This window comes from Alligator sinensis, unplaced genomic scaffold (assembly GCF_000455745.1).
Source record: "Alligator sinensis unplaced genomic scaffold, ASM45574v1 scaffold117_1, whole genome shotgun sequence".
NCBI classification, from domain to species: Eukaryota; Metazoa; Chordata; order Crocodylia; family Alligatoridae; genus Alligator; species Alligator sinensis.
The window spans coordinates 3,018,092-3,042,854 of NW_005841855.1; the positions used below are offsets into that span (position 1 = coordinate 3,018,092).

The 24,763-nt window shown below is 40.6% G+C and overlaps 1 protein-coding gene across 1 annotated transcript in view; it reads right to left on the minus strand.

Annotated features, from left to right (window-relative positions):
- Positions 1-24,763, minus strand: part of CDH2 (cadherin 2) — a 191,498-nt gene that overhangs the window by 163,405 nt on the left and 3,330 nt on the right. The window contains exon 5 of the mRNA XM_025214267.1: positions 12,736-12,847. Coding sequence (XP_025070052.1) covers positions 12,736-12,847 — 112 coding nt within the window. The remainder of the gene's footprint in view (positions 1-12,735; positions 12,848-24,763) is intronic.

Sequence of the window (24,763 nt, forward strand, 5' to 3'; positions counted from 1 at the left end):
GGTACCACTCCACTGTCCCACTCTGTCCCCACCATCCCCCTCTGCCATCATCCCAAGCCACCACTGCCTCCAAGGACCAGGGCTGAGGGGCAGTGCAATGCCAGAGCTGTTGGCCTCACCCCCACTGCTCCATCCCCTCCGTCATGGTGGCACTCTGCCCCTGCTATCATTCCCCCCCGCCCTCCAGCTCCGCGTCTGGCCCCACACCACCCCCCTTGCCTCCAGCCCCACCATAATTCTCGACAGGCAATTTACCCCACGCACAGCACTGGTTGGAGCCATGTCCCCTGAGAGTGTTACAGACAGACAGACTAAGCCCTTTACACACAGACTAGCCAATTGTCCATCAAGTATGATGGAGGGGTGGAAGGAGTAGGGGGCTGCGATGGAGTGCCGCCACCTAACGCACCATGCTGCTGCTGTTCTGCCTCTTGCAGGGAGCGGGGTGGGGGAGCCAAGGTCAGCCCTGGCCCCGGCTCCCCCACCCTGTCTGGTCCTCAGTGCAGCTTCAGAATCATGGCAGCACTCCCCCATGCTTGGAGCACTCTGATTGGCTATTTCCATCAGCCAAAGTGTGACAGACACACAGACTTCTATATATTCTACTAGTATAAAAGCCTAAGTCTGTCTGTCTAACGGAGGATTTAACTTCCCTGATATCTGCTGGATGAATAATACAGCAAAACATAAGACATTCTTAACATGTTTAGAGGACAAATATCTATTTCAGAAAGCTCAGGATAGAAGTAGGGGGTCATCTGTCTTGGATTTTGTTCTACTCAATAAGGGAGAAGAGAAAACTTGGGAGGCAGTGATAATGATATGACAGCATTCACAATCCTTAGAACAGGAAAACAAGAGATTAGCAGAACTTCAAAAGGGCAGTCTTTAACAGATTCAGAGAAAGAGTAGGTAAGATCCCATGGGTACACAAGACTGAAGGATAAAGAGGTCCAGGAGGGCTGATAAAGGACACAGTATATCAGAAGTTCAATAAGAAGCTATTCCAACATGGTGGAAAGATAAAAAGATCAATGTGACTACACACAGAGCTTCCTAGCTGCCTCAAAAATCAAAAGAGAAACAGAGTCAATGAAAGGAAGGGTGTATCATTAAGTACATATATACCAAAGAATAACAAGAAGATGGGGTGACAAAATCAGAAAAGTAAAACCAAAAATGAGATGCAACTGGCAAGGGATGTTAAAGGCAATAAGAAGGGGTTCTATAAATATGCCAGAAAGAAAAGACAGACCAGAAAACTATGGATCCATTACTTAACAGCAAGTGTGAATTATAAACAAAAGATACAGAAGGCAGGGCTGCTCACTGACTACTTTGCCTCAATCTTTACAAGATCTCACCAAATTGTAACCAAACAGTTAATAAAATTAATATACGCAAAGAAACTGACGAGTGGGAGAACATAATCTCAAAATAGTCTGTCACAAAGCTGTTGAAAAATCTGTAAGAATTTAAAAGTAAGCAAGCCTGGCAAAATTCATCCAAGGGTTAAAGGAACAGGCTAAAAGATCTGAAATCTGAGTCCTTGGGAATAATTTGTAAAGTTGTGGAAAACAGGTCATGTTCCAAAGGACTAAAGGAGGGCTAACATAGTGCCAATCTTTTTTTTAAGATTAAAACAAAAGATGGGGTGGGGAAACCAAAATACAGAGAATTATAGACTAGCCAGCCTGACCGCAATACCTGGGAAGTTATTGGAACAAAATCAGTAAACCATCTATTTTTAAACAGGTAGAGGAGAAGGGGATGATCAGTAGCAACCAACAGGATTTGCTAGATGCACATTATGCCAAACCAAGCCAAACCGACAGCCTTCTTCAACTGAGGCTTGGTGAATGGAGGGAATGCAATGAACTTAATACACCTGGATTTTAAAAATACTTTTGATACAGTCCCATCTGACACTTCATAAGTAAACTAAGGAAGTGTGGGCTAAACAGAATTACTATCATTAGGTGGATATATAGAATTGACAGGTTAACCACAAGCAAAGAGTAACTACAAATGGATCGATGTCAGAATTGCAGAAGGTTTCAAGTAGTGTTCCACAGGGGTCTGTTCTGAGGTCCCGTGCTGTTTAGCATTTTTATTAATTACTTGGATTAAAGCGCTTCCTAACCAAGTTTGCAGATGACAGAAAATTAAGACGGCTTGCAAACACTTTGGAGGCTTAGATTATAGAATTCTGAAAGAACTTGATAAATTGGAGACTTAGGCTGGAGAGAATTAAATGAAATTCAAAGACATGCCGCACACACCAAGGGAAGAAAGACTAAATGCACAAATAGAGTGGGAGTTGATTGACTAACCAGCAGCACTGCCAAGAAGGATCTGGGTGTTTTGCTGTAGGGTTGTCTAACTAGAGACTTGTGGGCTACATCTGACCCCTGATGGGGTTAATCTGCAGCTCCCAGACTCCTGGTCCAGGCACCACTTCTCCAACTGCTTTCTACATACTGCTGCCAATCTCCAGGCTCTCTCCCCCTCCTCCTGTTGCCTGCTCCCCCCACCCCAGGGCCAAGGTAGGTGCCCTGGGAGCTCAAGGAGTGCATGATGCAGAGAGTGGGGAGGGGCACACATGGAGAGGGGGCATATAGTGCAGTGCAGTGCAGCAAGGGTAGGGACAGGGCCCATGGGCAGGCACTCAGATGTTGGACAGCCCTATTTTGTTGAATCATAGACGCAACACCAATAGTCACAAAAAAAGCAAATGGTCTGGATGAGTAGTGTATGTAAGATGCAGGAAGTGATAATACCACTACAAAGCACTGGTTAAGACTCAGTTGGAGTAATGTATTACTTTCTGAGTTTTGCATTTTAGGAAGCACGTAGTGAAACTGAAGAGGATCTAGAGGAAAGTAAGGAAGATGGTAAAGGGATATAGTGTAAGAAGTACAAGAAAAAGTTGAGAGAACTAGGCATGTTTAGTTTGAAGAAAAAGAGATTAAGGCGGAAAACATGATAACAGTTTTCAGATATCTGAAAGGCCGCTATAAAAATGGAAAACAACTGCAGGGGGTAAGGCACAGAGCAGTGGGTTTAATCTGAAGCAAAGTCTATTTACACTTGATCTCAGGAAAAAAAAGACAGAACAAAACAGAACAAGTAAACCTTCCTTACTATTTGAACAGTATGGAAATGGAATAAGCTGCCTAGCGAAGTTGTAATCTTTCACTGGAGGTTTGCAAAAAGAGGCTGGATAAGCATTTGCCAAGGATGGTTTAGGAATAGTGTACCCTGCATTTGTGGAAGGGGCTGGCCCTTGAGATTCCTTCCCATCGGATAATTGTATGAATAAGCAAGCAAGAACTGAGGTAAAAACCTGTGTTACTGAGGCTAAGTCATCATTAGTAAGGACAATCAACATTTTCCTATATAATTCTGACTGCTGTGTAAGATTTTCAGTTTAGTTCAGAATCCAAAATTGCAGACTTACAATGCTTAGTGAGTATATATATCCTTGATCAGTGGAAGGCAAACCATGACTACACTGCCTTCAAGTTCTTTTCCCTTTGTCTAGCAGAGTAGCTTCCATTCTGCTAGAGTTGATCTTCAAGCAGTTCTTCCTTGTGCATGCTCCAATCTTGACCACATAGTGAGATCCCTAGATTTCCCAGTCATACTAATGAAGCAGGAGGTTTTTTGTACTGGTAACATGGGAGGTAGTCTCCACCAAATGTGACCTCTTGATGTTACTGCTGGCTGCAAAAATGGGACAGATATACGAGTACTGCTGCCTTTTGAATCTATACACTCTCCTAGTAGATGTATGTAAATATTAGATAAAACTGGAAAGAGGAATAGCCATAAGGGGCTCTCCCATCAGTCAGGGCTAGAAGATCAGTTTCTCTCGACTACATTCACATTACCCGTTTCCAAAAAACATTCAAATCATTTTTCTGAGTTTCCCTAGACCCCTGCCATTTCCTTTCAGATGTGTAACACCATCTTGCAACTGCCCGTATTGAATCCTGTGGAGAAGCCCAGGAATACCACAGTCCCCACCCAATCCAGCCCAACCTAGGAGCTCTTAATACTCCCATACTCCTTTTCTACGGTCTTTTATTCTCCCTACCAAGACAGGGGGCTGTGTACTCTCACCCGTACTCCACAACAGGATCCTCCAACCCTCCCCCTCAACTCCATCCATTCCAGTGCCCTACACAACTGCAGTTGCGTGTGCTCCCTCTTACCTGACAGTGGGATACCCATTCCCTCCCATGCCAAGGAATTTGTCAGCCTCTACCATGCATCATCACTCTCATCTCCTGCCACAGGAGTTTGTATGCTCATGCTTCCATCCTTCCCTTGCCAGAGGCTATAAACTTTCTCCCCATAACACACACTGTTCTTCCTGCCCTCTAGGATATACATCCTTTGGTGTTCTAGTAAGCTAAACTCAACTGCATGGATGGAGAGCTGACAGCTGAGTACTGGCATGCTGGAAAGTATTGTTTCACTACTTTACAGATAGTGAAGAGGTGTTTAGCAGACCACAACAAACAATTGACTGGGGCTCCATGTAACCCCCTCTCTTCTTTTTATACTCCTACATTCCATCAAAATCAATAAGGTTGTACCTAAAATATTTCCTGAAATTTTGGAATCAATCACGTATAGCTTTCAAAAAGTTATCATCTCACAGGCAGCCAAATGCCATAAGGCTGAACAAAACTTGGCCAACAAGAATGAATCCGGTTCACTGAACTGAGGTGAACTCAAAAGCAGCTCAAAATATATTTGGTTTTGTTGACTGGCACCTGTAGCACAGTACGATTTCATTTCACGTAGTCAGTAAGTATTTAGCTACTACTGGAATTCATTTATATTTAGTATGGTAATATTTTCTGTAATACAAGGTTTTTTCCTATAATATCAGTTCAATATGATGCTTTAGTAATTTTGTCTTCTGGGTTTCTACAGAGATGACAAGTCAACAAAAGATGCATTGTAGTCCTAAATGATATAACTGAATGTATAATGACACACACAATGTGCAACTCAACAGGGTTTCACTTAGGAATTATGTGAACACAGTTTGGCTCACCTGAGTTCATGTTCTGTTCGTTCCAATACCGTTTTTTCTATTTTTTTCTTTTTTCTAAGATTCCCCTCTCCCGTGTTCTCTGTCACTCATTTCCCCACTTAAAATGGCTAGATCATCAGCCTTCTCTATCCTGCCCTTCCATGCAATTCTGCTCTAGCCATTCCTTCCAACCGTCCCCAGCAAAGGGATCAGGCCTGGAGAATCTGTTGCACTGGTCCTAAGTCATAGCGACTCCTCAAGCATCATTACTAGCTGGCAGAGTTTAAGCAGCACCGTGACTGCACTAAATCATTTTAGGAAAGTAAAACTGGTACTGACGTTACAGACTGCCAAACTTTGCAGTCCCCTGTTGAGCTGTGCTTGGGGGCTTACTAGACACAACAGAGAATTCAGCCCTCAAGGACACTCCATTTCAGATCCTTATGAGCCACTCTTCATACCGTTAAAGGGAAACTGGAATACAGCAAGCAAATTAGTTCCTACCCACAAAGCCCCCAGATAAATGCAGCACGAATGAACTAGAATAAACTGCAACATTACTGGATTTGTATTAAATTCAATTTCTCTATAAACAGATTTTCACCATATCAAAATTTATTATAAGCCACTGTGCTAAAACCAAGAACAGCATATTATTTTCAGGATTTTTTTTGAGACAGAAATACTTAAAATTCATGTATTCCACTAGAGAAATAAGCTTCAATTGATGCAATATTTGTATAACTCACTGAACCTAATATTTCTTCTCTTCCTACCCTCCATTTTCAGCATTTTCTTAACAGTGAAATGTAAAACAAAATGTAACCCAGAGCTTTAAAAAGTTAAATATTCAGTATTGTAGTTTAGATCCAACTGGCTAAAATTTTACACATAATCAAGCCACAGAGATGACAACTCCCCCTGAAAATGTGGCTGCTTATGCCGATACAAATTTTACATCCAGTGACAACCAGAAGCATTGATGCAGACCATGGGACTTACTTGACCAATATGTATACCCTCTGTGGACCACAGGTTGAAAACCACTGCTATACATCAAGTCAAAAGCAAGCACTATACATGCTCCATATACCAGACCCAGACTATCCCCTGGCACATGCACCCAACTTCCTTCCACTACCACTCTCCCCCATAGCCAAACTCACAAACCCCAAGCCCCACTTAGCTGGTAGGAACTGGGCCACACTTTCTCCCGCAGGGCTAGGTGGGACCCAGTCATGACCCCTCCACTTGCAAGGCTGAGTTGCAGCTAAGCCATGACCCCCCTCCCCACCACAGGGCCAAGCCACTTCTCCTCCTTCCCACAGGGCCATGTCCCCTACAACTGTAAGACCAAGCTGTCCCCTGCAGCCTTCTGTTTGGCCGGATGGTGCCTGTCATGTCCCCCCTAGGCACCAGATCAGGACCACTGGCCACATACAGCCCATAGACCGACCAGGCACTGCCCATCCAGCTTGTGAAGGAAAATGGTTAAGCAATACTGAAGTAAGGGACTGACTCTTTATACTGTTTCATTAATCACAGATTTTACTAATTGTTTACAGAAGTATCCTGGTTCCTGCATCACATCTATGTAAAAGAAGTGCATCACCACCGAAAAATGAGCCCAAAATCATGGTGCAGTAGTTTGTGTTTATACTTATGACTTAGCAGAATTAGCTATTTAGACCTGCAGTAAACTTTAACTAGCAAGCGATGAAAGCACCCAACACCAACACCACATTTGTACCACCTGACACCTTGAAAAGGATGTGCAAGACTGAGGTGCAAGACATAACTCTTTGAAAGTCCCTAAAAGCCACAAATCAGCCAATGCTGTAACCCTAAAATGTTTCTGAAGCATGGGAGCAACAGCACATCAGTGGCAGGATGTCAAAGAAGCAGGCAACAATGCCTTCCCCGTAATTTAGAGCTACGTCCCACTCATTCCAATCACTGCCCAATTTTTTGTTGGACTTGGCAACTTGCTGTGTTTTTTTCCCCGTAGCAAACTCAATTGGCTCCTCCTGCTCTCTCACTCTGTGCTCTAGCACAATGACCGCTGTCGTGCATTTCTTTGCTTCTCTCTCCCTTCTTCCCTCCCTCCACTGTAATAAATCTCATTATTTCACTCTTCCTTTTTTTAACAGCCTCCTCCTCCCTGTCCCCCAGTGCCCCTTTCCATTTTTCCCCATTCACCAGAAACTGAGTTTTTCAGAGTATGCCAGGGTGGAATTCCATGAATTTGCTCTATGCGGCTGGGCTGCAAGTACGCTGCAGTAAGATGAATGAAGTGGGAATAAAGACATTATGCATGGGACACTGGGCTGCTACCTGAGGCTGCTTATACAGACGAACAGTTCCCAATGATACCTCTGTACCCCTGCGGGGAAAAACTACATTAGGAGATGCTGTGGAAATAGAGAAGGAACTATTCTGAACAGAGGCAAGCATATTTCAAGAAATTACCTAGCTCAGGTAGCAATCTTTTGAGAACAGCATTTCAAAATGACAGCAAAACTAAATATATGTCAAAGCTATACAATGATGGACTGCATGTTTATATGTAGCCAACAAGTTGTATGCATGATGGAATTTTAAAAAAAGAATAACGATTACAGTGATTAATTAATTCCTCAAGTCTTTTTTTAATCTATTTCATACTGCTTCTCACATAATATTAAACATATCGTATGCTTTGTACTTTTTTCTATTCCTTCTTCCCTAAAACATCATCAAAAAATCTGCTTTATTAAAATTCATATAATTTATTGAAACAACTGGATAGTTGGAAGAAATGTTAAGACAATTTTGGAGGCAAAAACGCCTTTCCTCAGTCTGGAAAAGATGCAGATACAGCCTAAAATCTCTTCAAAGGTGGCTCATCCATTTTAGCCTCACCCACAATAAATTTATCTTCGTAAGCCAACACTGCCTCTAAACCATGGATACAGCCTTCGCACAAAGATAGCTTCCCCCAATATGCCAAGCTCTCCATGAGTCATCTTGAAAAAAAACCTTTTTGGGAAAAACGCACCATGAAACCTTCACTATACCTATATACTTTTTCATCATCTGAACTAAACATCTGGATATACCTAGTTCTTTCTAATTTCATCTACCATCCTTCTATCAAATTATCTCTGGAATATTAATATCAACTATCTAGCTGCTACAATCTACATCCAGAATGGCCCTATAAACAGAAAGCATTTGATGAAGTAAACCCTCTGCTTCCAAAAGCTTATGTCACTGCTTTCTGATTTACTTAGTCTGAAGTCAGGCAGAAGGCAGGGTAGATTACCACCTTACAAACTAACACAGGTAAGTACATCACCCTATAAACAGCCATATATCAAAAAGGAAAGAAAAGGTCATGGGCCAACATACTTCTTTCCACAAAACTAATAAACTGCCCATACATATCAAGAAAGTTGTAATCTGTAGCAAGACCCTCAGATACCATTGCATCTGCCATGAGGAAAATACTACACACCCACCTCACCAAATCCGTTAGCTGCCTTCAACCAGCAAATAAGAAGACCTGAGGAATGGCATTTGGGCCCAGCCGCTTGTTTAACATCTCCCCCTACTAGGAGTGCACCAATAGAGATTTTTGGGGCTGATACGGATCCGATTTTCAATACCACCCTGGGCGCTGGAAGAGCTGTCCAGTTGGTAAGTCTGGTGGGGTGCAAGGAGAAGCGGGAGGGAAGGGTCATGGGGGGGGAGGGCAGATCCAGGCCCCAGTGGTAAGGGAGGAGCGGGGCTGGGGCTGCCCAGCCTGGGCGGGGCAGGTGCAGGACAGACATGGCTCATCCGGGGGATGCCGGGGGGAGGGGGAGGCGTGGCTTCTGCCACTGTGCACCACTTGTCCAAGAGCCACTCATCCAGTGCACACCCACTCGTTTGGTGGTTCCCACCACTCATCTGGGAGAGCATGCGGGGGGGCATGTGCCCTGGATCTGCGCAGGGTGGGGTTGGGGCAGGCTCTTCCCAGCACGGGCTGGGCTGGGCTGGGCTGTGCTGCACTCAGGATGGGCGGTGCTCAGAGGGGGCTACAGGAGTAGGGCTACAGCCATTCCAAAATTCACCGTAGCCCCCCCCCGCCCCAGTCAATCTCTCACCACTGCTGCCACCCACCCTGAGCACAGCACGGCCCAGCCCCAACCTGCCAGGTAGAGCTTGGTGCAGCCCCAGCCCCAGCTCACCCCACGCACATGCCAGCGCCCCATGCTCTCCCAGATGAGCAGCAGAAGCAGTGGTGGGAGCCACCAGACCAGCGGCTCCAGGACAAGAAGTGCACAGTGGCGAGAGCTGCCCCCATTCCCGTGCCCCCCCGGACGAGCTGCGGCTCAGTCCTGCACCCGTCCTGCCTGGGCAGTGCTTGCCCTAGCCCCTGCTCCAGCCCCACTCCTCCCTCACCACGCAGGCCTTGATCTGCCCGGCCCATGCCGCTTCTACCACAGCAGACTTACGAACTGACAGCTCTTCAAGCTGCTGGGCTGGTATCAGAAATCACGAGACATTTACCGGCCAAGTTATCAGCCCATCAGGTCGATTTCCGATCCAGACAATTTTATTTATATTGGTGCCGATCCAATATCAGACCAATGAATTGGTGCACCTCTACCCCCTACTATATAGTTATCCCAATAGAAGATATTAAAAAAAAACCCTCTTGTTGCTCACATGTTCTCTAGACTACCATAGCTACACCATTATTCCAACCCTACCTTACTTTATTGAACAAAGACACTCTACCAGAGAAACAGATCATCTCTTTGAACAAGCCACCCAAATATTTTATACAAACATACAATACCTCACAGTCCTGGTTGTTACATGCCACCACACTGCAACCTATAAGGAAGATCATTGCACAATAACTAAATATACTTGACAGGAATCACAACTTGAAGGAAATATTCACGACCCTCAGCATCCCATAGTCTTCATATAACCCTCAACATTGCCAAACTCATCAACAGAAGCAAACTCTCTGCTAATCAACAAACACCAACCAGAATAAGAACCTGCCTAAACAGCAAATGCCAAGCCAGCCAACATACTTCCACCATCACTTCAAACAAAACTCCATACAGCAAAACTATCAGAATATGTAGATCCTACAGTGCTTATCACCAACTGTATTATGTCTCATTTTGTGTACCAGTGGCCTCATGGAATCTAACCTAGTAAGCTAACATAGCTCCTATGCTCCACAATGACTCTTGCAGAAAAATGGTAAAGGACAAAAAAACCTCCCCCCCAAAAAACCATTCCGTATTGGGAGAACACTTTCTACAGAAAAGCTGTTCCACCTCTAACCTCCCATTCCTTGTCCTTCAGGGAAACCTACACAAAGCCTTTAGAATACTGGCTTGGGAGCAAAAAATTAATAACTGAAACAGAAATCTCTCCCAAGTATACAGATGATTCAACAACCATCATGGCTACAATAACATTACTATGCTTTGTATTTGTAATGTCTTTCAAGAGAAGATCAGCTATATTACTTCACATATTATATTCAGTTAAAAAGTAATGAAATATTATGGGGACAGCTAATGAGTAGGAAAGTCCTGTGACTGTATGATACTATGTAGACAGTCCATTCCTAGCATCTGACAAAGCAAGCTATTTCTTATGAAAGCTTATGCATTTCCAATTTAGTCAGTCTGTAAGGTATAACTCTATCCTGCCTTCTGCCTGAGTTCAGACTAACAGAGAACTACTGATCAAAACCAGTTTAGGGTTTAATAGAGTGTATAACAGAGTCATTATAATCAGATGACCTACACAAAAATTACTTGGGTACCTAAGTTCAAGTCTTAGTAAACAGGTATTCACTTCAAAGCCATTAAAAATATCATTATAAAGAGCAAAAACCTAACTGGAAATGTTAGAAGGAAAAAAAGTCTGTCCATGGAGACTGACTAGCACAGGATGAGAATAAGGCAGGCAGAGCAGACTTCATAGTTTCTATTTCTGGAGTTTCTGGGTACTACTGTAAAACATATTAATTCATGCATAGAAAGAGAAGGAGAATGAAAAGCAAAAAAAGACAAAACACAAAACCTTCTTACTGATAGCAAGTTGCCAGACTAGTACCAAAACATTTTTCCAATTATTTCAATAATTTCTAAGCGTCTGTTTTTTAATAAATCAATACATAAATCTGTAACGAACAGTATATACTTGCTTGAAGTGAAACAGAAGAATAATATCTCAAGTTCTAATACTCTAAAGGTGATCAATTCTTCCTTCATTCAAGTTTCCATGATACTTTTAACACCACAAAGCAAGTTTGTAAAAATATAAATTAAAAGGAGATAGTTACATATAGTACGTTAAATCAAAACTTAAACTTTTGGTCCCAAGAATCCATTTGTTTTGCAGCTTAATTTAAAAGGTCTCTTTATTTAAATGGTTTGATCTGCATAGCCATATTGATATGGAAAAGAAACAAAGAATGAAATTAAATTAGTCCTAATTTAAGATGTATGTGAAACCGCCTGAAACCAATTTCCTTGGTCAGCTCCACCACTTCTAAAATTAGCTGAAAAGCAATTTCTTTGATACTCACTTAAAAAAGAGCAAATTTAACACATTCTTAAATATTAGATTTCTAGGGACAATTACAACTCCACTAAAATGCATCTATTTGGGAGTAATTCTGCATACTAATAAAGTCTCAGCAAATACACTAGTTTGAATTCTAAAAAGAAAAAGCAAGCTGGAAGAGAAACACAAAGAACTGGATATCGAGTCTCCAATCCTGAGGATCCCTGTGCTCATGTAGAGCCCAAATGGCTTCAGTTGGAGTCTGCATGTGCATGAAGAACTGCGTCTGTGTTTCTGCAGAGTTCATTGCTCGATCAGGACTTTGTTAGATTCAATCTGGGCGCCATGCCATTTAGGCATAAATATGCACTGGGGCAAAGCAGAGGCACACTACCCAGGAGAGTGCCTTCCACATGTCCCAGTGCTCAGAAAGAACATGCACACTATTACATCTCTTAAAGAGATACATTATGCTGCCCTTAAATCCACAGAATTGCAAATTCCATTGATTAGCGCGCACAGTGTGTGTGCGCGCTTGGATTACACACACAGCTCGGCTTTTTCTGTACCTTTTCTGACCCAAATTGAGAACACTGCATGTCCCAAAGGAATAGTAGGGAAAAGTCTTCAGCGTTCCCCTGAACATTAAGCAACAGGTATAACTGCAGTCTTTACATAGGTCACCAAGTGGAAAAGAAAGTAATCTTTTTCCATATTCCCCACTGACTGCTCAATACAGGCTGGTGACGTGTTAATAAAGCAATTATTGAGAGATAATATATTAAGAAACACAGCCAAACATGAATTCTATGCTGAGAAGCACACGGTGGGGAGATTCAAGAGAAGGTTTGCTAGATAGAACTCAAGTATTTTCAAGTTCTTGCTAGTGGGAGGGTTACATGTTTTTTAAAGTCAACAAATTTTCGTTGAAGTCCCATGGCAGTATCTTACATAAACAAAGAAACAAACAATTATTCAACACAGATGCAAGAAAAAGCGTTTAAAAAAAAAAAAAAAAAATCACACACTCCAGAACAGTGCTAGAAAACATAATAAATTAAAAACAAACAAACCAACCCCCAAGAAATGAAACACCAGGAACATCTATTTGTAAATACCATTGAGAAGAGACTGTCCTTCGCGTATACTCCTTGATATGACTGCATTGTAAACATCTTCAAAAAATCCAGTCTTGCATAAGATGCCTTCACAAGCTGCTTTTATTGGTGCCTGAAATGCAAGACAAAATTTATGTAATATTTGCAAACCCATTCAGCTGAGGAACATTCCATTTGGCATACACCCCCATTTTGCTACTTTCGTATACAAACAACCTCTGTTTCTAAATGGCTACAATGAGAACTCAGAGGGCAAAGGGTTAATCTTTTTGATAACTGACATGGAAGGAACAAATCCCACTTGTCTAGTAAGATCTAAATAATACACAATCTTGATTCTTCTAATAACTGCTCATTTCATAAAACAGTCATTGACTGCAAAGAGGAATCGGAGAGGGAACAAAAAATATTCCTTCCACTGGAAATAAGCTTTGCATAAAACTGATCACAAACTTTTTCCATAGATAAATATACTCTATAAATATATTTGAGAAGAAAGATCTAACCACTGATGAGTGTATTTGACTGTGGGTACTTTTGTACAAGTCTGCATTAGCTCAATGGGTAAATAAATTTCTTTAAATATTGAAAAAGCAACGTTTTTACAACAGAACCTATGTATTTCGTAACTGAAACAGGTATTACACTAAGCCAAATACTTCCAACACCATCCTATGTGGAAGAAACGTTAAACTAGTAGCTCCTTATTAAATTGGTGTAAAGCGACAGGTTAGCAACTTAATCTGAGATGTTTACTCTTTCAAATATAAACAACACTCTTGCCCCCAAATCAAGTAGAATTTCACTTTTTTGAAAGTAAGGTCATTTAAAATGAACACTGGAAACCTCCTCATTTCCTAAATGTTCTATAGGTTTCTCCTTTGATTTCAAGCAAGTTGTAAAAGTTAACGTGTGGCACAGTCATCAGAAGGCACAACGCATTCCATATAGCATAAGCTTTCATTTGGCTGGGGTTTTTTTTTATTTTAGTGATACGCAAAGCACTACTCAAGTTTATGTGGAACAAACTAAACACGTGTAGCTGAAAGCTTTCACACTTTCTGTAAGCTCAAATGCTCACAAAAGCATTTGAACATATACCTTCCACCTAAAACCAAGAGCACAATTCTCTTAAGCTAACTCTAGACACCTACATTTCTGACAGTACATTTCTGCTTATGCACATGCCCAGAACTTAATTCATCCTAGGAAGACTTAGCGGTTGGATTCATCTCTCACAGTCAACTCAAATAGGGAGCCTGAAAATTAGGAGCTTCTCTCCTTTTCTCCCGTTAGGGGCCTAGTCAAGTAAGCACACTGAGTAGATTCAGTACAGCTACTAAAACAAGCACACTACAAAAATGCATCCACCAGAACCACAAAAGCATGGCTGAAAGAGAAAGAAGAGCCCCCTCCCGTCACAACCCCCGCAGTTAAACTACTCACCCATGGAGAGGCTTAGGTTTAATTTCTTTCCTTTGCTTGAGGGGACTCAAACACACATTTCCCACTTCTTAAGAGAGAACCCTACTCATCAAGCGACAGACTCTTCCAAACTGAGAAAAACAACTTCCCCCCCTCCTGCTGAAGCCAGATGACCATTTTTCAAAAGCAGAATTTAGGATTCCTTGGGCCATAGCGGGGAACCAAAACAAACAAAAGAAAAAAAGAAAAAGAAAAAAAAGAAAAAGCATAATGCTAGCCCAGTGGGGGACAACCTTATCAGCATGTGTCCCACAAACTAGCCCTGTTCCTTCCCTGACTGCCACTCCCAGTTTCTTCCCCTGCCTGATCTGCTGCAGTGCTTTCTTCTTCCTGACCTGTGCTCCCTACCCCATTTGCTGCTCTGCATTGTGCTTCCTTCCCGATCTCCTGCTGTGCTGCTTGTCCCTTCTTTGATAGGACAAGTGCCACACAAAGGCTACCCATACCACTTATGGCATGCATGCCACAGCTTGGCTACCCCTAATCTAGCTCAAGGAATAGGAAGGGAGATGGGGCAAGAGTTTGCTCTGCAGCCCCAAGGCTGTTCATATATTTAACATTAAACAGTCATCAGATAAGGTGGCACAGTTTCAAAACAAAATGGGGAAATGCCCCATATCACAGAAGAGCCTAGAGATTAGGGCATTCAGCTGCAATTTGGGACAGAGGGGTTCAAACCCCACTCAGGCATAGGAACCCATTTCTCCCACTTCCTGGGAAAGTATTAACTACTAAGAAATACATGGGGCAGGGGGGGAAGGAATGATTCCTCAGTTGGTGAAAGAAACTTAGGTTCTTAACTCAAGAAGGGAGGGGGGCTGTGAATCCCAACTATTGTAGCCACTTCCTTGCAGCCCAGTTAGGTGTGTAAACCCTCAAGAAAAGTAAAATTCAAAACAGTCGTGCTTTCTGCACTTCCTCATGGCTACTCTAGGCATCTTGCAGATCAGAAGTTGGCCACTATGAATCACTGAAATAACCAAATTCTGAAATGCCCAACACCTCCTGCCCACTCACTGCTCCATGCATCATACAAGCAATTTAGCTACATCTGTAACCAGATCTAGGGATCCCACCAGCAGCTAGGACCCAAATCCTCAAAGTATTAAGGCATCTAATTCCAGTAATTTCAATGGGATTAGAAACCTAAATTTTCATGAAAACCAAAGTCAAGCACCTGAAAAGAGAGGCACTGTGATATGTAGTGTTCCAATGCCCAAGTCCTTTTCTGAGTCTAGATCCTACTGATCACTTTGTTATATGCACATGCATGTAAAATGAAAGAAGCCGTGTCTGCAACCACGGAAGAATAAGATATTGACTTCACTCAGAAGGTCTTATAGGACTCTAACCATATGCATGCATATTAGCATCTTGGAGGTCCTTTCTCTAAACAGGGGAAGTATGTTTACTATGGTCTCGTTTTCATTGGAGTACACTGTGTTAACATTTCAACTTCCAGTACATTTTACCACTTACTGAGAAAGTTCTTTAAGTGCTCAACTGAGTTGACATCTACTTAATCCCAGTTCATTTCAAGAGCTGTACCAAAACAGTACACCTGTCAGCATACTCCAATATGGTTTTTTAATTAGTCTACTATCCATTTATGAGATAGAACCTTTCATTAGGGGAAGCACCTGTAAGAGGACTTCTAGTTGTCAAATGTGTTTGCCTCCAATTAACTTTCAACTGTGGACTGGATTTAATTGCAACATAAAGGGCACCTCAGCTAAGTACAATTACTTAAATGATCTTGCATTTCACAGAAAAAAATAGGCTTAAAAACAAAAAATGGAAGACAAAGAAATATGTAATAGAAGACTGGAGACAGAGGGAGCTGCATTGAAAGGACAGTCAAGTATGTGTTAAGATTTATAAGCAACAATGACATTTAGTTTCTTTAAAAACTTGGAAGATCTGGTAAATCTAAAATAATTATGATCCCATCTGTCTCCTTCCTCAGCTTTACACCTCATATCATGTTATAGCTTCTTCTGTTATTAAAAAAAAAAAGTTTCAACTACTGTAAGAAGTAACCTCAAAGCAAACATGATAAGGAAAGAAAAACTGGCCTTTCATAGTATCCTTGAAACAAACAAATCCAGGATGGACAGCTGAGAAGATAACTGGATTTTAACAAGCCTATGCTTATGTGCCTGGGAATCCTTCAGCCTTTCCAACAATCTATTTGCACTAAACAACTCTTATAAACTGAAACAATGCCTCCTCAAACAAAGACTTCAGACCATGAATAAAGAGGCTTCTTTGTTCCTTTATTTGCAACCCCTTGGTTAAATCTAGAAACAAAAGACAGTAGTCTGTTCCCAAAAACAGGCTATTATAAAGATTATTTAAAAATAAAACCCAAAAGAAAGACAGAATTCCAATTCTAATATTACATAAAAATCCTATGTTAGGCACTCTAAATGAAATAAGTGTACCTTAAAACTATATATAGCAAGATGCAGGCTGTCTCAGGTTCAGTTAAGGCGTTCTGAATATTTGGCCATATTTAAAATGTTGTAACGCTAAACAAAATTATCTGAGGTAGAAATATAAAGCTTTCTGATATTGAAATGTATCCCCCAGCCCCTTCTCAGTTTCCTGACTGGGGCATAAGGGAGAAAAAAGGAAGATTGTAGGGCATATAGTTGTAACCTACAGGGTATTCCTACAACTAGCACATTTTAAGCACGGCATTAAATTAGTTGTATGCTCATCTACAAGAAAAGACTACTGAAAATTTACCTTTGCAAATGTATTAATAGAAGTTACAGAGCTATTATTAGAAACAACAAGGAGGCAGCGTGAAAATTTGCCTCTAGAGGTCTGACAAACTTTGCCAAAGCAGTTGAGAATCTAGCAATACTTAAGCAAAACAGGCCTGTTTTTTCTGCTCCCTTGCACCTTACTTAGTCATCCACAACTGGGAAAACTGTGTGCAAAATGCTACCATTTACAAGTGTTAACAACTATACATGGTTCATGGCAGCAGCAGATCAGGCCCAATGAGTTAGGTATTGCAGGACTGAGACTAGGTATAAAGTGGCAAACTGCAATCATGAAGCACAATGATGTAAATTAAAGGGATGTTATCAAAGCTAATGTGAATTCAACTACCACATTTGATACACTGACACCAGGGGATCAAGTAGTTTACAAAACCCATTTTCCTGAACTACTGATGCATTAGCTCTGTCTAGATTTTTTCCTGTAGCATTATTTCCTTTGAAGGCTCTATCCTAAACACTTACCTCTAAAGATATGTCCAGACCCCAATTTGATACCCCTTTTTAAAAGGATTCTAGTTTATGAATTGTCCCCAAAACAACTGTATTAAGGATTTCAATTTACAGACAGTTAAGACTTAAGTTCAAACACACAATTTGCGCACTTTAATAATAATAAAAAAGGCAATAATTTAACTATTTATAATTGCTTTCTAATTAGTCCCACTTTTTAGTTTTCAAGCATTATGCAATGTTGCTGCCTTTAGGTCAACAATACTACACAGGAATGTTTTCTTGGGGGGAGGAATCAAAACTGTAGGAGCATTTCACTCAGAGTACATCATGTTGGCAAGACTGGACCCTCAAAAAGTAAATCTGCCACACAGGAAATTGTGCTATTGCCTTCAATAAGAGCAGTGTGAGGCCTTGTTATATCTGTTCTCCTGCTATTGCTAGCAAACGCAAACAGGCACGCAGTCATCTGCAGTACTACACCCTTAATTTTTGTTGTTATTGAGAAAATCTGTTCTGGTGGTTTTATTATTTGAAGATAATCAACACTAAAGTCGCTATTATTAAAATAGCAACACTAATATGTCATAAACAGGTAAAAATAAATATTCATATGATTAAAAAAGATGCGATGTAAGTTTAAGTGACTGGCTTTTACATGAAGGCAATACCCATCATAGGGGCCTACTTTGGTTTTTGTCGGTGGGTGCCTGCAGACGTAAAAAAAAAAACAACAAAACAAAAAAACCCAAAACCTAGTGCTTTACTTTGAATTCAGTGCATTCCCTCACTGAGCCTGGCTCATGCCCAGAACAGGCAGCATGTTACTTCAACCCAGCACAGCAGCATCTGTAAAGATTGGGTACTTTAGTAGGGCTTTTTTGGTGCGTTTATCTAATAGCTGACTGAATCAGCTTTCGCTAAAAGTGCTAAAAAGCCCTGCTGAAGCACCTGATCTTTACAGACACTGCAGAGCCAGGCTGAAGTAACACTCTGCTTCTTCTAGTAAAGTGTGGTTTTGTTTGTTTGTTTTTTTAACGTTTGAAAGTACATGGCCACGGCTCATGGGGGCTGAGCGTCTGCTAATTTTTTTCAGTAGGTGCTTGAGACCTGGAGCACCCACAGAGTCGGTGTCCATGTCACCCACAATACTGGGGCTATTTTCCAGTTTTAGTGATCATTTTTGTGTGGGGTATTGAAGCAGCGATAATTGCATCAAATTCCTAAATGATTTTAAAACTGAAATAGTCAAACTTGTTCATGAAAACAATAACAGAAGTGTTTTAGAATGAAGAAATACTACAACCATGATATACACAACAACTGGATATTTCAACACTTTCTCCTTAGTACCTCACATATTACATTTTCAACCATGGCTAGACATCGCGTTAAACCTAGGTACCAATCCTACCAACATTTTTGCGTGTACTTCAACTTATAGTAGATGGGCAGTCCCATCAAAGAAAGGAAACCCTCCTACTAATTTTAATAGATTAATCAAGATTTCACTCAATAGGACAACCCACTACAGTTTCCAGTTTGACTGTAAAATCTTTGGAGTAAAGACTACCTTTCGTTCTGGATCTGTACAGCACCTAGCACAATAGACTAGGCTGCAAAAGTGTTCCAGCAAAGAAAGTAAAGTGAAGATATAATTTCCACAGCTAGCTTGGAATAGTGAAGTAAATATTACTCATGTTCAAATTCTGGCTTTGTAAGATGGGGGTTTCCAAACTCAGGTCCAGAACAACTTCTCAGAAGTCATTCAGTTAGCCACACCTAAATCCTCCCCAACTTGGTTTTGATTAACATTTCCTCAACTTTAAGCCAGTGTCCTACTTCATTAAGCCAGGTATTTCAAAACACAAGTCAGTTCTTAAAACCAAAAATTAAGCTTTTCTTAAATATTCTTTAGCTATTAGCCACTGCTTCCGAAGTTATGCTGACCCCAAAACACTATTTTCCCTTCTTTTCTCAAATGAAAAACATCAAGGCCTCAGTTCTCTAAATCACCTTTGGCCTTCTTGAAGCATCTGATGTAACATGAGGCTGTAACCCAAGCTGCAGCTCTCCTTTCCTACAACTGGGAGAGCTGGGCATGATGAACCTTCTGAAACACATGATGCTCCAGCAATGCTAAGGTCCCAAAGAGAATGAAGATCCTGATATGCATGTGTAAAAACATAAAAACAAACAACCCGACCCAAAAACCACAATATTTTGGAATAAATTTGAGGCTACCTTTATGCTCCTAAAAAGAACATAAAACCCAAGCCGTTAAGTTGAAGTGTGCTTCCAAATTTCTTTATGGAAAAAAATAAAAACTTTAAAATTTGATTTATTACAGATTACTTATGAATAATGCCCCTAATCACAAAAAGAGCTGCTAACATAAATCTGAAAGATTTCTTGTTCATTGACCTTCAGGACATAAGGCCTATATGTTTTTTCTAGCTACGAAGGACTGTGGGGGAGACTACTGGGAGATTATAAAATCTTAATATTTCTTCAGGTGAGGGGTTATTGTTGTATGATAAATATTGTGAAACAGGGAGTCCCCAGCGTAGACTGTTTGTAAACATATTTTTAAAATACATAAGGAATGTCTAGAGAAAAGCATACCGATCCTTTTTAGGAGTGTTATTATTATTTCAGGCAATATTTAGTAAATTTGACTAAAATAAGTTAAGCAAATGCTTAAAAGATTTGGCAATGATATACCTGCCATTTTGAAAACTGCAGAGCCCACATCTTTTACCATAAACCATCTAACAATAAAAAGACTACTGCTCTTCTCATTCAGGACATATACTTCCATGATCCACGGTCAGACATGCAGGATCAGAACAAATTATTAATCATATAGATTAGGTATCATTGCCACAACTTTTTCTTATGAAGGAGTACAGAAAGTGCAAAATGAATAAATCAGACCACAACAAAGCAACAAACTGAATTTTTTTTCTGTACCTGGTTGCGATCAAATACAAGCTCTCCTTGAGGTGATGTGCATCAGTGTGTAAGGATACTATCCTTTCCCTCCAAAAAAATCCCTCAAGACTCAGTTCTACATATTCCAATATTAAATCAGCCAATTAATGGGGGCTAGGTTGAGAAGCCGGTAGAAAGAGCCATCATCATTATAACAATTTTTACAAGAAAGTATCCCTTCCACGCATACTGTCCTGCATCTGCCATTTGTCTTCTTGGAATCACAGCTTATGCACAACCAATGTACCAATGAATCTGGAAAGATTATCCATGTGTAGAAAGACAAGGTTTTTTTCCTTCTAAAATTAAAATTGCTCACCCTGGAGATACCCAAGATTGTAAGAGCTTTATGGAAAAGACTATGGTTTTGCTTGTGCTTGCACAGACCAATAAAATGCCTATCTTCACTGCATCCCCTGTGCACTTAAAAATAGTATAATTAGTTCTAGAGACAGCTATAATACCGTTTTATTAAATACTTTTGTTTTAAAAAAATAGATTATTTTTCCATCATGTCTGTATACTCATTTAATACATTACCCCCAAAAGGAAACAAACAAGAGGAAAGTAAATTATTCTAAGGATGAAATCTGAACTGACCAGCTATCCTTACTGGAAACAAGCAATATGCAGTGCTTTGGAAGTAATGTCATTTAACAGTACCACTTTGAGGTCCCAGTCCTACAAACTCTTATTATGCACGGTCTTAATTTTATACATGCGAATAGTCCCACTGAAACTACTCATAGGCAAAGTTAAATGTGCATAAGCCTTTTCTAGACTGGGATTGTAAGTATTCTATCAAGCTATGCTTTAACGTTTAACATACGAAAGGAGGATGGAAACATAAAAGTAAAATTATATTAATTCTACATTTCTCATAATAAACATAATGAAAAATATGACAAATAAGAAGTTTGCAGCAACATTTATACAAGCCGTCAATGCTGTACCTTATAAGCTAACTGGCAGATTAATAGCAAAACTGGTAGGCGAGTTTAAACTTGTAATTTCTCCAAAAATACTGTAATAGGTAGATATTCTACCACACTCCTCTCTGTATTTACAAACTGAATTTTTTTTCATAGCTACCACATGAGATGCTTAGGAATAAGCATAGAAATCACAAGATAAGGAAAAGAGAGGGAGCATGAGTCACTTCTGCATGATCGTCTGTCAGGTAAAAATAACTTTACTCCCAACTTCCCCAAGCTACTCTTGCATCTATACTGTACATTTCTATGGTAATTACATTTCAAATTGTATATGCTTTTTAATAATTTAAAAGCTTTGTACGTTTGACTTGCTCTGAAAAATCAACTATGTTGAGATGGGGCCTAATGGGACTCCCAGTAATGTTACTGAGTTTGCCACCAATCTGAGTGGGAGCAGGAGAAAAAAACCAAGAGCACTACACTTTGAGATATGCACCCCATTTTAAAATTAATTGCAGCTATAAAAGAGGTCACTCTACTAGGTTCTTGTACTTATTTTATATAGTTCTACTTTGCCATCTATTTTATGATGACATTGTAAACTGAATTGTATTTATTTGCTCTATTTTAATACAGGAACATGCTGAGTTGCATGTGTGTAGGAGTGGTAGTAGGAGGAGGCTTTATAAACAACATCAAGTTTTTAGCAGATTGAAAAAATATAAATAAGCTACAGAAGCAAATTTGTAGCTTCCTGCACATATACTGCATAAACATCACATATACTGCTAGTACAGCCACATCATCCTAACAGTAAACCAAAACAAAAGAGGGTCCTGAGATACAGTGACTTTCCTATTTCTGATAAACTCAATCATTTCAACTGTAAAGAGCCAACTTCAGATCCAAATCTAACATAATAGTTTTCTAGAACTACACACAAAAAGTTTTTAAAATCCTAAGTTATTAAGCAAAAACATGCCTTTATTTTTTTCTGCAAACTTGCCATCTAAGAGCAATGTGTCAAAAAGAAAACATTTTCTTTTTTATCTACAAAACCAGAGTTGAGGTTGTATTGATGATGTCACTGTCACCTAGACTAAACAAGTATAGGTTGCATTATAGGTTTTAGAAGCATCACTAACTGCTGCAGAAGAAAATAAAATCTTTAAATGAGCTCCTAGCAGGCAAACAGTTTTCTACATAACGTTTAAAATGTATATGTTACTAATAATAAAATAATCAGCCAGTCTAAGAATATTGGAAGTCCACCTACATATTCTGTTTCTGAGCTTATGTTCCACCAAGTCCATTTAATTCACTTACCACCAGCTCAAATAATAATAATAAAAAAAAAGAATAGTGGTTACTGAAGTTACACCTGCCCTTGAATCCTCAAAACTGATTTCTTTGATTACACAATCACATTCACCATATCCTCAATTTATTTTCAATGCAGCACTTTTTATCTGTACCATAACACCAAAGTACTGGTGCCTGAAGACCTTCACAACAAAAAACCCAAAAGCTGGGGTATACTTAACACCACCTCATCCATGTGCCTGGTTAATACTGACCTACAGAATCCACAAGTAGGCGTAGCAGGGTAGATCCATTCAAAAGGAATTCAATCGCTGGGTTCTTTACTGAGGCAGCTAATAGTGATGCCACTTATTGTAGCCGTTTTTCAAGAATAAATTTACTAGGAACAAGACCAGAGTCTTCAGGCAGTAATAACTTTCATTCTGTCATCTAAAGCTGAATTCAAACCAGTGACCTGGACCTTAGAGGAACTATAGCCCATTATTACTTATCTCCCCATTTCTACCATGTCTATCACCGTGATGTTCACATGTCATTGCCACAGTCATAATAAGCTTTAACATATCAAGAACTACTGTTTCTTGAGCATAAAATTGCTATATTTCTCCCCATGAACATCTGAACACCAGTTTCACTCTTGTCAACAGCACGGCTCTCGCTTTACTGCTTGAATTCTGTGCACTTGGTTATTTCTTAAATTTCTCAATTTCTGCTTTACTCTTGTGCTTATCACCAATTTCAGCAGAAAAAATAATAATTCATGTTTCTGACAGTAAAGCAAGGGTGTGCCCACCTCCCTTTTATCCTCATTCTTTTTTTGTCTCCTGTGAGGCTTTTGCATAACAACCAGACCCACTGACAGAGCTTATAGAACAATTAATCAGGAAAGACAAAGGGCCAGTTTCTAATCTCAAAGGCTGAAAAAATAAGTTTAAACTCTATCCCAAATCCCACTTTTCCGATCATAAACCAAACCTCTAAGAGGACCAACACCTATTCAGTTCTGATTATTTTTTGAGCAAGTCAATCACAACTGCTTCACTACCCCACCAATGAAGAAGTCATCAATAACTTGCGAAAATAATGCATGTCGTCTTTGTGACAAGGGTTTGAAATGGCAAAATAAGCAAGTTAAGAGTAAATGCAAGTCTTAAGCATTTCAGACTTCTCTCTTAGAAATTAACTCCTCTTAACCAAGAGCACCAAGTCCAATAATGGGGAAAAAGTTAATAATGCATCTAACTTGTAAGGTTTTGTTAGCACTGCACATGACAAGGACAGCACCGTTAAAAATGAAAGGCTGGCATACAGGCACAGGTTTATCAAACTGATTTCATACTAAAGCTCCAGTTTTGTGACACTAGCAAAACTGCATCCTAACCTGATTCAACTGATCTTCAAACAAGGGAGAAATTGGATTCCCCAATCAAAATATGCCACTAACAAGGATGGCTACACAAAAAAGCATTAAAGCTAGTTCCTGTCCTTCATTCATATATAGTTTGGGCTTTCATTTAAAGCCAGCCCTGGGCGAAGAGATGGTGGAATAACACAGACCCCCGCTTTAAAGCTGGCGGGTGCAGAAGCAGAAAGGGAGGCTCCAGTGCCACACAAAGACTCGCCTAAAGAAACGGCAGGTGGGGATGGGCCAAGTTAAGAGCATAAGAAAATCCCCCCTGCTACAACCCTTGCCCACCAGCCCAGGAAACAACCCGGCCTTTTGAAGTGACCCAGCAAAACAAGTTTCCACAGAGGGCGGCAGGTTTGCCAGAGGAGCAGCACTGGTGCCCAGTCACACGGAGCAGACGAGCCCAGCTCCTCTTAAGCCAGAGAGAAATCCCCCAGCTGTTAGGGATCAATGTTTCAGCACCTCATTTGCCCGCTGCCGCCAGCAAACCCTGGCGGGGAGGGGACACACAATTGCCTGGGGACTGGGCAGAGGGAGAGAGGGGAAGTCGGAGGCAGGGGTGGGCAGCGAAAGGCACAGGCAGGGAGGGGAGCCAGGCTCTGCACCATGGACAGTGACTCTGCTTCTGCTGCTGCCGC